General features: G+C 42.9%; 1 protein-coding gene across 2 annotated transcripts in view; it reads right to left on the minus strand.

The window, feature by feature from the left end:
* Nucleotides 1–13,572, minus strand: part of LOC129399967 (GRIP and coiled-coil domain-containing protein 2-like) — a 62,026-nt gene extending 48,454 nt beyond the window's left edge. For both annotated transcript variants that reach the window (XM_055121820.1, XM_055121818.1), the window contains exons 1-4: nucleotides 13,476–13,572; nucleotides 13,313–13,366; nucleotides 13,090–13,174; nucleotides 10,970–11,034 (exon numbers count right to left, since the gene is read on the minus strand). In XM_055121820.1, the coding sequence (XP_054977795.1) occupies nucleotides 10,970–11,034; nucleotides 13,090–13,174; nucleotides 13,313–13,366; nucleotides 13,476–13,481 (210 nt within the window). In that variant the 5' untranslated portion in view covers nucleotides 13,482–13,572. The remainder of the gene's footprint in view (nucleotides 1–10,969; nucleotides 11,035–13,089; nucleotides 13,175–13,312; nucleotides 13,367–13,475) is intronic.
* Between the last annotated feature and the right edge of the window lie 3,077 nt (nucleotides 13,573–16,649).

Raw genomic sequence — 16,649 nt, forward strand, 5'->3', positions numbered from 1 at the left:
CAAAAGACATAAGGAGAGGAAAAAGGCAATATTAACTTACAAGTTCAGTGTCCTAGAAAGATCTGATTTTACAAATTAACAGAGTCTGAGACTAGGGGGGGAAAGCTGATTAACTGGTGGGGAAGAAGTGGTTACAGATAGACAAAGGAATGGGAGTGACCCACTTTGATGGGTGTGATCCGATAACCTAAACTCCTTGTGGCAAGTGGAACAGGACATACCAATGTTGTCTTAAAATGTTTAGTGATTATTACCAGATAAACCTAAACTCTTTGTGGCAAGGAAAAAAGGACAAACCAATGATATCCTACAGATAAACATTAGCAAGACTGCACAAATAAGCATCTACTATGTCATAAATTAGAGAAAATGTTATTATTTGACAATATATAAAAAATTAATGAAATGGATTAAAAAACTCCTAGAAAAATAGTTTCATTAATTCAAGAAAATTGAAAACACTGTAGCACTGTCGTTCCATTGTTCATCTATTTGCTCGAGCTGGCACCAGTAACTTGTTGTTACTGTTTTTGGCATATCGAATATGCCATGGGTAGCTTGCCAGGCTCTGCCGAGAGAGCAGGATACTCTTGGTAGCTTGCCAGGCTCTCTGAGAGGGACGGAGGAATCAAACTAGGGTCGGCCGTGTGCAAGGCAAACGCCCTACCTGCTGGTTTAAAGTTGTTCATTACACACACAGATGAAACAAATAGCTTTTAGAGTCCAATAACATTTTCAAAAAATATATTTTTAAAGACAACACAATGAAAAATTTCCTGATGCATTAATCATTCCTAGGAAGCTAGAGGACATGAGCTTAGGAAGATACTGAGCTAAGAAAGCTCTCCCGAAATTAGACTAATTAAGAAGAGTAAATGACATACAGGGGTTAATACAGGAAATCCTGCCTATACAGGAAGCATAGACATTCACAGGATCAAAGCAAAAGACCAATTACTTGAAAACGGTAGCCCTCAAGAACGTTTAGACTAAGTACAAGTGTTCAGGGGAAAATATACAAAATTATTTTAATTTTTAAAAGTAGGGCTCAGGGCTGGAGTGATAGCACAGCGGGTAGGGCATTTGCCTTGCACGCGGCCGATCCAGGTTCGATTCCCAGCATCCCATATGGTCCCCTGAGCACCGCCAGGGGTAATACCTGAGTGCAGAGCCAGGAGTGACCCCTGTGCATTGCTGGGTGTGACCCAAAAAGCAAAAAAATAAATAAATAAAATTAGGGCTCATTGTGAAAGATGGCTAAACTTTCATCAACTTTAACAGAAATTTAAAAGCCAAACATCTAAAATAAATCTAATGATAAAAAAGCACATTATACAGATATGCAGAGGTAATTTCCATGTTATTTAATATTTTCATAAGCTATTCACTTTTTTTAAAATAAAAATTTTATTTTATTGAATCACCACGTGGAAAATTACAATGCTTTCAGGCTTAAATCTGCTGAAACAACCATCCCTTCACCAGTGCCCGTATTCCACCACCAAAAAAAACCAGTACACCCCCATCCCGGCCACTCCCCCCCCCCCCCGTACTGATAAATTTCACTTTACTTTCTCTTTACTTTGGTTACATTCAATATTTCAACAAAAACCTCACTATTATTGTTAGGAGTTCCCCACTAGAGTCAGACCTGTTGTGAAGAGATACGAGGCTACCGCGGCCGCGTGGTTTTGGATTTCTGTACTTTAGCAACTAAGTCCAGGGAGATTTCTTCCAGATATTGAATCATTGCAAGCTTGTAACTCTCATCTGTGGTCGTCATAAAATGGCGGTTGCCACACCCTTCACCCCCGGCAAGGAAGAGGCAAGAGAGAGAAATACCTTTACCCTCCTGAGCAGGTATGGGGCCGCAGCTTAGTTCTCAGTCTGGAGACATTCTGCAAGGAGCTGCCGACACCAAAAGTAGTTTAGCTGGCCTCTGGAGTCCTGCTTGTGCAGCTGTGGAGAGCTATTTACTTTTTTAAAAAAGTTTTTGGGCGTCACTTGGTTATGCTTAGGGGTTACTACTGGTTCTACACTCAGGAATTATTCTTGGTGGTGCCTGAGAGTCCGTATGGGATGGGGATATCACACCTGGGTAGACTGTGTGCAAGGCCAAGTACCCTACCCATTGTACTCTCTCTGGAGCCAGTACTTTTTTTTAAAGCTGGCTGAGAGTTTTATTGATAATACAATGGAAGTTGGAAGATGGCAAATTCATCCTAAATACAGCCATCTTGTCTGCAAGGATTTGTTACAGGAAAAGAACAGGGAATATAAGAGTTAACTACAGGGGCTAGAGCAATAGCACAGCGGGTAGGGCGTTTGGGCTGATCTGGATTCGATTCCCAGCATCCCATATGGTCCCCTGAGCATTGCTAGGGGTAATTCCTGAGTGCAGAGCCAGGAATAAACCCTGTGCATCGCCGGGTGTGACCTCCCCCCCCAAAAAAAGTTGACTACAAATAAGGACACAACAGATGGAAAATAAAATCCCCTCCTGGGCTGTTTCTGTTTCTCAGAGTGCACTATTCCCACTTGCTTATAAGCAAATCAAGGATCAAGCTGAAAGTTAGGGGCAGGGAAACCAAAGCCACAATGTTCCTATCTTTAGTCTTTGGGGCAAAGACAGAACAACACTAATCTTTAGCCCTGTTTTAGTCCCTACGGCAGTTCTCTCCTCATTTTCATCGAAATTGGGTTTTTGGACACTGGAGAGATAGTTTAGTGAGTAGAGCGTCTGCCTTGCATATTGCCAACCTGCATTCAATCCCCAGCACCACGTATGGGGCTGGTTTGTACTGTGGAGGAGCTCATAGCAAACTATCATTTCTAAACTTCCCCAGACACTTCCCCAAGTAACTGAGATGGACAGAGAATGAATGAAGCTTCACCCACTACCTCTGTCATTAGACAGAATCAACAACCCTTGAGGCCAGAGAGATAGTACAGTGGGTACAGCGCTTTTCTTGGACATGACCAACCTAGATTTGATCCCCAGCATCCCATATGGTTTCCCCCACTGCCCCAGTAGTGCCAGGTATGATTCCTGAGTGTAGAGCTGGGAGTAATCCCCGAGTATCATCAGGTGATACACCAAATACCCGCCCCCCCCAAAAAAAAGCTCTACAAAAAACTTACTTGGAAAAAAAAACACAGGATTCCTAAATGAGGAAGTAGAAGAACTAAAATTATTTGACACATATAGAGCCTTCGATCCTCCAAAAGTATGTGAATTGTCATACATTCTTCTCTACTGTACAAGGAACGTTCTCCAGGACAGACCACATACTAGGGCATAATTCAAACATACATAAATTTGCAAAAACAGAAGTCATGCCAAGTGTCCTCTCGGACCAGAATGCTGAGAGGTAAAAACGTTATAATTTTTATAATCTTTATTAGCTTTTTTGGTCATACCTGGCAATGCTCAGGGGTTGTTCCTAGTTCTTAACTCAGGAATTCCTCCTGGTGGTGCTCAGGGAACCATACAGGATGTCGGGAGTCAAACCGAGGTCGGCCACGTGCAAAGCAAAACACCCTACCCACTGTGCTATCGCTCCAGCCCATGAGAGGTAAAAATTTTAAAGGTAAAATTAACCTGCCTGCCCGCATGGGAGAGCCTGGCAAGCTCCCCGTGGTGTATTCATGTGCCAAATACAGTAACAATGATGGGTCTCATTCTCCTAACCCTGAAAGAGCCTCTAATGTGGCACCTTTGCGAAGGATGACTAAAGAGAGGCTGCTAAAATCTCAGGGCTAGGACAAATGAGGACGTTACTGGGCCTTCTTGAGCAAACTGAGGTTCAACAGGATGATATTGATAGCAAAAATTAACCATGAAAGAGACAGGGAGAACTGGAGCAATAACACAGAAGCAAGGCATTTGCCTTGCACACAGCCAACCTGGGTTCAATTCCCAGCATCCCATTTGGTCCCCGGAGCACCACCAGAAGTAATTCCTGAGTGCAGAGCCAGAGTACTCCTGAGCATAGCCGGGTGTGACCCAAAAAGGGAAAAAAAAAAAAAAGGAAGGAGACAGGGAAGGGTTCCAACAGTTGGAATCCGAACAAAATGCTTCAAGTTAATGATTGGATCAAATGAAATGATGATGTGAAATAAATTAACAGAGATACAGCAAAAAGTAATACTAAGAGGGAAACAGAGCAGTATAGGCCTACTCAGGAAGGAAAAGCTCAAATTAACAATTAAACATATCTTCAAGATAAAGAAAAGTAATAAACTAACACCAAACTTAGTAAAAGGAAACAGTAAAAAACAGCAAAAACACATTATATAAAAAATTTAGAAAAGCAACAACAACAAAGTGTCAATGAAACCAAGAGCTGACTCTTTAAGACCTTGCTCGATTACTGAGGATAAAAAGAGATAACACCCAATTAAATCCAATCAGCAAGAAAAGAAAAATTATAATAGACCTCTTAGAAACACAAAAAGTCATCAGAGATGACTAAAAACAACTCTATGCCTGAAGTTGAGATGAATTCTCAGAATGGATGAATTCTCAGAAATCATAACCTCCCATGGTTCTATGAAAGAGGAGTACAAAATATGATAAACCAATACAAGAAAAGAAACTGGAACAATAATTAAAAATCTCAAGAACAAAATGCCTAGTCCAGACATATTCTCTGGTGGAGTTCTAGTCAAACCTTCAAAGATCTGCTACCACTTTTATACTCAAGCTCTTTCTAAATATTGAACATGAATCCTTCCTAACAGCTTCAATGATGCCCCCATCACACAAATTACAAGAGCAGATAGATAATACTAAAAAAGAGTATTTTAGATTAATATCCCTGGTCTGAACAACAATGCAAAAATTCTCAACAGGGCTGAAGAGACAGTAAGGTGTTTTCTTGCAGGCAGCTGACTCTGGTTTGATCTCTGGTACTCCATATGATCCCCAACTATCACCAGGAGTGATGCCTGAACACAGAGCTAGAAGTATGCCAGAAGTACTACCAGGTATGGCCCAAGTACTACTCACCAAAAACAATAAACAAACAAAAAATCCTAGACAAAATCTGAGTGAATAGAGTTCAAAAACTTATCAAGGGGCCCAAGCTATAGTACAGTGAGTGGGTAGGGTGTTTGCCTTGCACGTGGACGACCCGGATTTGATCCCAGGCACCCCAAATGGTCCCCTAAGCACCGCTTAGAGTAATTCCTGAGCACAGAGCCAGGAGCAATCCTTGAGCATCGCTGGGTGTGACCCCCCCAAAAAAAAGTGCATCCAAAGAATCATGCGCCACAATCAAGTTAAATTCATCATTTCATAAATGCAAGGATGGTTCAATGTGTTCAAGTCAATTAAATACAGTATATCAACACACAAAAAGATAAAAATAAATCCATCACTCATGATTTTTTGAAGACACTCAATAGAATAGAAATAAAAGAAGCCTTCCTGAAGTTACTAACAGCTCTCTAAAACAAACTAACAATCAATGTTAGTCTCAATGGTAAAAACCATGAAGCATGCAAAGCAAGGTTGTCCACTGTAGGATTAACATGGGGTTTGTCCTTTTAGCCTTGCCGCAGGGAACTTAGTTTACCTTAGAGCAATAGCCTTTCTGTATGGACACAGGAAGAAAAAGTTAATAATATGCTTTGTAACTTAGGAGCTAACTGACTCCAATAATATTTACTCCCGGGCATCTGCTTTCTCAACTCAGTTGCCCTTAGTTCCTAACACCCCAAAGCAGGGTCCCAAGGAGGGACAGAATGGACCCAGGGCAAGCTGTGAGCTACCCTGGCATCGAAATGGGCCAGGCCAAAGCGCCACAATACTCAACTATAAGTTGAGAGCATGATCATAGACAAACGCTGTCATGATCCAAAAGTAACGAGGAGACTAGGACCCTGCTGGGGTTAGGAAGACTAACCTGGCCTGAGGACTGTGATCTGGAATACATAGTGAGATGTCCTCAGAAAGAACCAAACTTTAAGTTTATATCTCTTACTGTGCTTATACAGAATAACATTGCTAAAAAAATATTAGAAGTAAATTTACTGTAACTAAGCAGATTACTAGCTGAGGAAGGAAGAAAGGGACACACCCCAACACACCCCTGAAGTTTGGACCCCACCCTTGAGCGGATGTCCTAGTAATCTTATCAAAATCCTTAAATGAGATTTTGTTAATCTTCCTCAGAAATGGTCTTACCCTTCTTTGTTGATTTGTTAATGTTCAACCCACCTTTATGTCACCACCCTATGTAATATGCTATATAAACTAAGACTGTGGGGCACCGGGGGAGACAGAAGACAGGATAGAGAAGGAGACACACGAGAGGACACGGGAGAACAGAGAAGACACAGAAGCAGAGACAGAGAGAGGTCGGAAGAGACCAGAGGAGAGACCACAGAGACAGAGACAGAGAGACAGACAGAAGAGAGCACAGCGGCACACACAGAAGCAGAGCACAAGGAGGAGCTGTCCCGATCCGGTCCATACACAGGGATCTTGTCCATACACCGCGGCTCGAGAACACCGAATTCGAGTGGTGCATGTGAATGCGAGTGGTGCATGCAAGAAAGAGCTGCCCCGAGTGTCCATGGACAACGGACAACGGAACGACACGACGCATCATCTTGTCTTCCCCTCCCACGCATGATGCCCTTGTGATTTTTTTACAGTCCACTATTTCCACCAAGAATCAATATAGTACTGGCAGTTGTAACCACAGCAATTAGGCAAGAAAAAGGAACTAAACATATTCAAGTAGCACTATAACACTGTCGTCCTGTTGTTCATCAATTTGCTCAAGCGGGCACCAGTAATGTCTCCATTGGGAGACTTGCTGTGACTTTGGCATATTGAATACGCCACAGGTAGCTTGCCAGGCTCTGCCGTGCAGGCGGGATACTTTCGATAGCTTGCCAGGCTCTCCAAGAGGGACGAAGGAATCTGGGTCAGCTGTATGCAAGGCAAACACCCTATCCGTTGTGCTATTGCTCCATCCCAAGAAGGCATGATAATACACACAGATCTTAGTTTATTTAAAAACAAATTCCTAGAAACATTAAACCAGTACAACAAAATTACATACTATATAAAATCAATATACAAAAATTATGAGTGTGGTCCTATGCATAATATAATGAGCTAGAAAAGAAAGAAAAAAGATCACTTCTTCAAATGTACTGATGCTGCCACTGAAATTTGTGTAAAGCCACATCCAAGTGTGAGCCACTCAAAGTACATGCCAGTGACACCATCAACACGTTAGTCTCAAACACATCAAGTACTTTGTATTAACAGAAGATAAAACTATAAACCATTCATGAAAAGATCACCTGGAAATGGAAAAATACTGACGTTCTTAGATTGGAAGAATCCACACTGTCAAAATGACCATCCACTGAGAACAGTATATATATTCAATACAATCCCTATCAAAATTCAAATAAGATTTAAGGACTTACAACAATCACTGTCATCGATTTGTTCGAGTGGGCACCAGTAACGTCTCTCATTGAGAGACTTACTTATTGTTACTGTTCTTGGCACCATTCACTATAAAAATTTGTATGGAATCACAAAATATTCCAAAGAGCCAAAGCCATTCTAAGAGCAAAGAATTTGTGGCGAATCCCATTTCCTGGCTTGAGGCTATACTTTAAAGCTATATTAATCAAAACAGCATGGGCTCCAGTAAGGATGGTCTGTCTGAACTATGGGCAATAACCAGACTAAGGATAGACAATGGTAGACCAGTGAATTAGAACTGAAAACCCAGAGAAAAACTTGGCAATCTATGATTAACAAAGAAACTGTGTAATGTATTGATTAACAAAACATCTATTCAACAGTGCTGGGAAAACAGGTTAAACAAATGCAAAAACAAAAACAAAAGAAAAAGAAAGAGAAAAATCCATCCGTATTTCCTAGGACTCACAAAAGTCGAGTCAAAATGGATCAAGAGGGGCTGGAGCAATAGCACAGGCATTTGCCTTGCACACGGCCAACCCGGGTTCGAATCCCAGCAGCTGATATGGTCGGTCCCCTGAGCACCGCCAAGGGTAATTCCTGAGTGCAGATCTAGGAGTAACCCCTGTGCATCGCTGGGTGTGACCCAAAAAGAAAAAAAAAAAGATCAAGAGGATATAGGCACACCAATGTCTATTGCAGCAACTAGCACAATAGCCAGGGCACAAAAACAACTCAAATGTCTGATAGACAAATGAATACAGCAGTTATATACAAAATGTAATAATAGGCATTTAAAAGGAAAGATACGGTTTGCTGCAACTTGGATGGAACTGGACTTTAACATATTAAGTGAAGTAAATCTGGGAAAGGACATGCCAGATGTTTTCACTTATGCGTGGTATAGAAAACAGCATGACAAAGGTATGGAACATATCAATATGGACAAACTCTTGTTCCTAGATTTGCAGAATGAGAATATCTAAAAAGGGGAGAAAGAGAGAGGAGGGAGAAAGAGAAGGCTTATCTATACCAGGCACTTTGGTGGCATAGATTTGGTGGTAAATATGATGATCAAAATCATAAAAATAAGCTATTATCTACATGTGTCTTAATGGTAATAATTTTTTAAAAGGTATAAAAGGAGGAGTGGGTATATAGGTGGAAATTTTGGGTCTCTGAAGAGGAATGCTAACACTACGGGTGGGGGGGACTTCAGTGTTAGAATACTGTCAGTCTAAAACTCTAAATAATACTGTAAATCATGATGTCTAAATACATTTTTTAAAGAGAATTTTTATTTATTTATTTATTTACTTATTTATTTACTTATGGCTTTTTGAGTCACACCCAGCGATGCTGAGGCTTACTCCTGGCTCTGCACTCAGCAATTACTCCTGGCAATGTTTCGGGGACAATATAGAATGCTTGGGATGGAACCCGGGTCGGCTGTGTGTAAGGCAAGTGCCCTCCCTGCTGTACCATCTATCACACCAACCCTAATAAAAAATTTTTTTAAATATGAAACTTCCCTTTAGTGTGGTTACATGCATAAAATACTTCCTACAATATATGGAGCTATTTATCATAAAGATTGAGCACTGATGTGACAGATCCAGTACTAAGTGCTGTACAATTTATTAACTCATAATGTAATTCTGTCACTCAGAATACCCCCTCAACCAAAATGATAATCACAATTACCCTGATAAGCATATTATCTCAGTCATCAGATAAAGAATCTCAGTCAGCAGATGAAGACAAATATCAAGGAACAACAGGCCAGAAAGATAGCATAGTGGTTAGAGCATTTGCCTTGCACGCAGCTGACCTGGGTTCAACTTCTAGCATGCCATATCGCACTCTGAGCCAGCCAGGAGCACAGACCCAGGAGTAAGTCCTGAGCACAGTTAGGTGTTGCCCAAAATCAATAAACATAAGTAATACATTATGGCCATCACACAGCTAGCAAGTGACTAAGACTATGAAGATTTGTATATGATAGCCTGACTCCAGACTCAGTACTGTTAACTACCAAATACTTCGACTGTCACTAATTAAATAAACACACATTTGCCAATAAAACAAAGAAAATCACTATAAATTCAGTAATACTTAAATGAATCAGTTTATTGTGAATCCAAAAGTATTCGGGCAGACCTTTCATGTTCTGATATAAAATATATACTGTTTGGGCTGGAGAGCTAGAACAGCAGGTAAGGTATGTCCTGTACACAGCCAACCTAGGATTGATCCCTGGCACATATAGGGTCCCCAAGTACCGCCATGAGTGATCCCTGAGCACAGCCAGGTCTGTCCTCTTCCCTCCCCAACACTGTTCTAGCTGAATCATGAAATGATAGTGCATGATATGCAAAGGAGTCAAAAACACCTTGTTGTACTCCCGAAAAGTACTACAGTTCACAAACTGTGACCCAGTATATATGGTAAGACTTCAATTATAAATATGGAAAACAAAAACATGACTTCACAGCTTCGAAAAACAAAGGAAAGTTTAAAGTTCAGGCCAAAGCTGGAGAGTTGAGCAATTTGGTACACACTTTGCTGCAGGTGACCAGGTCTGATCCCTAGTACACGGTTCCTAAACTCCATTCTACCCTAAGCATTGCTGCATATGGTCGTGGAGACACTCGAGCACTGCTAATCTCTGGCCCTGGTTAGCGCAGGCAGTGCCACATTCATGGGTCCTCAGAGAACTGCCTGGAGTGGCACCTAGCACCACTTTGGAGACCCTACTCCAACCAAAGAAACAAAATAAAAAGGAAAAGAGTCAGGCCAAATGAGATAGGAAAAAGTATTGTTAGTAATAAGGGCATATAAGAAATAAGAAACTCAGGTTCTTAAAAAGGAAACATTACAACAATAGTACTATTATCTGGGAGTAGCATACAGTGTTAGTGAGTCCAGTTTGGGAGTAAAATATGAGGCATCCAACATAAAAGTTACGGAAACAGGAGAGTATAGTAGGATGCATGAAACAAGAGAGTTGAGGTATCTCAAAAATCAAAAATCCTAAAAATTAGCACTATCAGTAAATGTCTACAGAAGCAGATTTGGTCATGCTGGGTATGAATAATGAGAGAGAACTGTGTGAAGAGTCTTTCTAACTCCCCCAACATCTATGAGATTTTGATCAGTACTAATGCCCAGGGCTATACATCCAAAGATAATCTGATAATTACCTCAGTCCAGAGTACTGACTTAGAAATAAGAGGAAACAATATGAGGGAAAACTGTAACGATCCAGTATGTGGGATGAAAAGAAGAGAATACCCATGTCATTACAGAGAGCCTACTGGTCGTTTAGCCCTCTTTTTATACTAAACAGAAGGTAAAAACTTTAACCAAGGGCATGGGGAAATGGGTAAATAGGGAAAGTAAGTCCTATAGCACTCTGGCAGGGTGACAGCACTCAGGAAATGTGGCTTATCATCAGTCTTTCCCCTTAAGCATATAAAAATTAAAAAGCAATATTAATATCTGTTTCATTACCTTAATAATATCATCAGAACCTCCAATAGGCTTTGACTTGAATTCTTCAATTTCTTTCTCTAATTCTAAAAAACAAACAACAACAAAAAATCAGTTCAGAAATGAAGGAATTTCTAAATGATAATCGTCTTTGAAAAGAACTCACTATAAAATATACCAAGGTCATTACATTTGTTTTTGTACTACACCAGGTAGCGCTGGAGTACTGTGGTACTCAGAGGATCAAATCTGGAACTCGTGCAAAGGAATCATGTGCTTTAACCAGTTGTGCAATCACCCCATGCTTGAGAAAGTATTTTTACCCAGAATTAGCTTTTGTTTCCTTATTAATTTGGGGAGGGCCTCTCAAACAGGGATCCCCACCAGATGGGCCAGGGGTTCAGTACACCAGGCCAAGGATGCAAAGCAGCTCAGCCTGCCATGCTGGGAATATTCAGGAGACCCCAACAGTACCCCAAGTACTTCCGCTAACCTCTATACTATTTCCTGTACCCAGTATTATTTTCTTAATTCCTTTTTTACTATGGAAAACATCAATCAACAGATAAAAAGTAGAGAGAACAGTATGAGTCTATCTCTACTCATCATAGCAACTATTGTATAGCTGATGTTGAACATCAAACTTAAATATTAACTTCCTCTTCCTTTCCTTACCCATGCTGGTTTTTTTAAGCAAACCTCAGACACTACGATTTCAGTTATAAGTAACTTTTTTACTCTATAAAGCAACAACCTAACTCATAGTAAAGATAAAGGCCAATCTTTGTGTCCAATTTATGTCTAGGTCTAGATCTTAGAACTCCTTTCCAAATAAATTATTACAGAATGATCCAACTCCCAAAACACAATTATGATACTTTTCTGGTAAAAAGTAAGTCTTGACCTATAAACTAGCTGGTTAATAACTGATAAGTCACCGGAAATAAAAAAGATCATCCATGTACACTAAAGAAGCATACTTAAGTCCCTTTTTTTTTATATGCACTGTTGTAGCACTGCTGTCCTGCTGTTCACCTATTTGCTCGAACGGGCACCAGTAACGTCTCCATTGGGAGAATTGTTGCAACTGCTTTTTATGGCATATCAAATATGCCACAGGTAGCTTGCCAGGCTCTGCCGTGCAGGCGGGATACTCTCGGTAGCTTGCCGGGTCTCCAAGAGGGACGAAGGAATCGAACCTGGGTCAGCCACGTGCAAGGCAAACGCCCCATCCATTGTGCTATCGCTTCAGCCCAAAAAGGCATGATAGTACACATAAATCTTAGCTTATTTAAAAACAAACTCCTAGGAACATTAAACCAGTATAACAAAGTTACATATTGTAAAATCACTTTTGATATAATAAAGGGAAACTGAATAAAATCAACTTGAGCAACTAAATATACTTAAAATTCCAAGAGTAGATTTTTTTTTTTTTTTGGCATCATACCCAGAGATGCTCAGGGGTTACTCCTGGCTCTGCACTCAGGAATTATTCCTGGCAGTGCTTGGAGGACCATATGGGATACCGAGGATTGAACTGGGATCAGCTGCGTGCAAGGCAAATGCCCTACCCACAGTTCTATCGCTCTGGCCCGAAGAGTAGAAATGTTTTATTTTAGGCCCCTTTATTTCTTTAGGCTAATGACCTTGTATTGCTAACATTTCTACTTACACTAGGGGAAAAAAAACCATCGTACTGACAAGAACATATAATCCAAAGAAAGGGGAAAAATACTTAGGAAGATGTGGAGGTGTGGGGAAGGCGGGGAAGCGCTGGGCTTGTAGCAGTTCCTGGTAAACCAGGCCGTGTTCCAAGTGCAGGGGTGAAGAATGAGGAGGTGGTGCTGGCTACCTGCCGTCCTGCTCTGCTGGGGTTCCAAGGCCGCAGCAGTCATGATCAGGAGAACAAGGGCGCCAGGAACACTGTCTAAAGGATGTGCCGAGCCCTGCCCTGCCCACCACGGGCGGGCTGTGAAAATCCCCTTAAGTTTAATAATACAAAGCTAACTGCAGGTTAGGTATGTTTTTTAAATGACATAGGGAAATCATCAGAATGTTTAGAGACGAACCGATCCTAAATGAAACAAACAAAAATACCCGGGTTTTAAACCATGACGAGCCTAGTGAGAACCCGCTACCTGCACATCTCGACTTAGTCTTCTGCAGGAGCAGCATCTGCTTCTTGGCAAACTTGATCAGCTCTTCCTTGGGCAACGTGTCCAGCTGAAAGACGCGGGGGTGTGACGCGCGAGCCCACGCCCCGGAACCAAGCGCCCCCCACCCCCGACCCGGCGCCGGACTCCCGCCGCGCCGCCCCCGCCCCCCGCCGCCGGGCCCAGCCGGAGGGGCCGCCGGCCCTACCTTGGATCTCGCCGTCCCGGGGGCGGCGGCAGCAGCCGCCCCGTCCGGAGGCTCCTGCAACACAGAGGCTGGTCAGGCTGTCCCGGCACGGCCCAAGGGACACAGGAGGCGGGGCGGGGGCTCCCTCTCGTCCCCCCGCGACCCCCGCTTCCCCCGCCTTTACCTCCATGGCCGCCGTGCTACCCGTGAGCCCGCCGACCCGGAGCCGGCTGCCCGGCCACTGCACTTCCGCCTGCGCGGCACCGGCGGGCCGAGGTCAAAGGTCGCCGGTCGGCGCCCGCCCACAGCGTCTCCATAGCTACGACCCCGAGAGGCTGAGCTTCCGCTTCCGCATCCGGAAATGCATCCCGTCCGGTCCGTCGCGCGTCGGCGCTCCAAGTCCACGTTTGGCCGGCGGGCTCGGGGCCCCCCGCAGGGTGCGCTCGGGTGGCCCTGAAGCCCGGAAAGGCCGGGCCCGCGGACGGCGCCTCTCGCGCCGCCCCCTCCGCACGTGCGGGCTGTGCCTGGCTGCAGACGCGCCCCGACCTGCCCGTGGGCTCGCGTGTCTCTCGTTGACAGGAGACTCGGTGCCCGGAGCTTCTTCCTGATCCACGGCTTACCCGTGCGAGGGGCCTTTCCGGGTGCAGGCGTCTCCCGGTTGCCCTGACAAGGCCCCAGGACAGTTCTGCCCCCTAGGCCCACCCGCTGGTGGCGGGTGCGAGACACCCTTCCGAAGGCTGGGGCGGCGGCAGAGCCAGGGTCGCTGTGGGAGCCCGCTGGGGGTTTGCGCGCAGCGCTTGTTCCATCACTTCCTTCCTCCCTTAGAGTTAATACCCACCGAGGTAAGGGATATGTGACTTAGTCCCTGCGATTTGACACGGCCCAAAGGGTGAGAACACCGTGTAGTGTATCAAATCTGGCTAATTATTACTAAGTAGAGACTTAATTACCCACTAGAAAAAAACTAAGTACTGCAGAGATTATGGTGGTTTCTAGTATGTGTGCTTCCCTGCGATAGTACTGCCAGCACCATATGATAGTTCGTTCTAAGACTGTCTGTGAGGCTTATGTTTAGTGTTTGGTTTAGTGATAGTTCTCCCTTTGGGTATATACATACAGACAAAAATGTAGGACTGGAGACAGCAGGGAGGGCGTTTGCCTGGCACACAGTTGAGCCGGGTTCAATCCCTGGCATCCCATATGGTGCCCCAAACACCTCCAGGAGTAATTCCTGAGTGCAGGGGCAAAAGTATCTCCTGATCATCTCTGGGCGTTACCCCACCTCCCCCCCAAAACAACCCCAAAAAGAAAGAAATATAGCCCTGATTGCCATTGGCAAGTATTTGTTACTGTGATGAAAGGCAGCTTGAAAACAAAATTGATACTGAAAATAAAAAAGGCAGAGTACCAAGACACAAGACTGTCAATAAGGAATAAAGCTGGAGTTGTGATAAATCTGTGAGTCAATAAATATGCTTTAATAAGGAAGATAGTATTTGGATTTGCCATTACATGTAATGAGGCAGCATTTTTTCTTTTTTCTTTTTTTCTAAATTCTCTTGAATCACGTGAGATAGTTACAAGCTTTCATGTTTGGGTTACAATCACACAATGATCAAACATGTAGCCACATTCCCCACCATCAATATCCCAGGTATACCCCTCCTTTCCCACCCTCCCCCTGCCTCTAAGGCAGACAATAGTCCCCATACTCTCTCTCTACTTTTGGGTACTATAGCTTGCAACACAGACACTGAGAGGTCATCATGCTTGGTCCATTAACTACTTTCGGCATGCATCTCCCATCCCAACTGGTTCCTCCAGCCATCATTTTCTTAATGATCCCTTCTCTATTCCATCTGCCTTCTCCCCTCTGCTCATGAAGCAGTCATCCAGCTATGGGGCATTCCTCCTGGCCCTTATATCTACTGTCCTTGGGTGTCAGCCTCATGTGATGTTATTTTATACTCCACAAATGAGTGCAGTCCCTCTATGTCTGTCCCTCTCTTTTTGACTCATTTCACTTAGCATGGTACTCTCCATGTTTATCCATTTATAAGCAAATTTCATGACTTCATCTCTCCTAACAGCTGCATAGTATTCCATTGTGTAGATGTAGCAAGGTTTCTTTAACCAGTCATCTGTTTTAGGGCACTCGGATTGTTTCCATATTCTGGCTATTGTGAACAGTGCTGCAATGAATATATAGGTACAGATGTCATTTCTACTGTGCTCTTTTGCATCCTCTGGATATATTCCCAGAAGTGGTATTGCGTGGTCATATGGAAGCTCAATTTCTAGTCTTTGAAGGACTGTCCATATTGTTTTCCAGAAAGGCTGGACCAGTCAGCATTCCCACCAACAGTGAAAGAGCATTCCTTTTCCCCCCACACCCATGTCAGCACTTGTTGCTTTTGTTCTTTTGAATGTCTCTGTGGTGTGTGATATTTCATTGTTGTTTTGATTTCATCTTCCTGATGACTAGTGATGTGGAGCATTTTTTCATGTGCCTTTTGGCCATTTGTATTTCTTTTTGAGAAAACTTCTGTTCATTTCTTCTCCCCATTTTTTGATGGGATTGGAGGTTTTTTTCTTATACAGTTCTACTAGTGTCTTGTATATCCTGGCTATTAATCCCTTATCAGATGGGTATTGGGTAAAAATTATTTCCCATTCTGTATTTTGGTCAGTATTTCTTTTAAAGTGCAGAAGCTTCTTAGTTTGATGTAGTCCCATTTGTTTATGTTTGCTTCCACTTGCATGGGTAGTGCTGTTTCATCCTTAAAGAAAAGCAGCATTTTTCTTGAGAAGAATAGTTTGCCAATTTCCGGGAGAAATCTGAATACAATGCAGTGTTTTAGAATGATAGAGTTAAAATGAGTAAATTCAGGACTAAGAAAACTATCTACTAGTTTTTAGAAAAACAGTAAGTTCCTAGGTTTTAGAAAACTAGAATTTTAAAAAGTGCTGGAGCAATAGCACAGCAGGTAGGGCGTTTGCCTTGCACACGGCCGGCCCGGGTTCGATTCCTCCATTCTCTCGGAGATTCCAGCAAGCTCCCGAGAGTATCCTGCCCGAACTGCAGAGCTTGGCAAACTACCCGTGGCTTATTCGATATGCCAAAAACAGTAACAAAAAGTCTCACAATGGAGACGTTACTGGTGCCCACCCGAGCAAATTGATGAACAATGGGAGGACAGTGTTACGGTGCTACAGTGCCAATATTTTAAATGTTTCTGTTCAAGTATTATGTTTTACTTTGTAGTTTAGACACATTTTCTTTTGGGGGGTGCTCAAGGCTTATTCATGTTTAGTGGTGAATGTTAGCTAAATTTGTTGTGGTGATCATTTTGTAAAG

The sequence above is a fragment of the Sorex araneus genome, chromosome X (assembly GCF_027595985.1).
Source record: "Sorex araneus isolate mSorAra2 chromosome X, mSorAra2.pri, whole genome shotgun sequence".
Taxonomy (NCBI): Eukaryota; Metazoa; Chordata; class Mammalia; order Eulipotyphla; family Soricidae; genus Sorex; species Sorex araneus.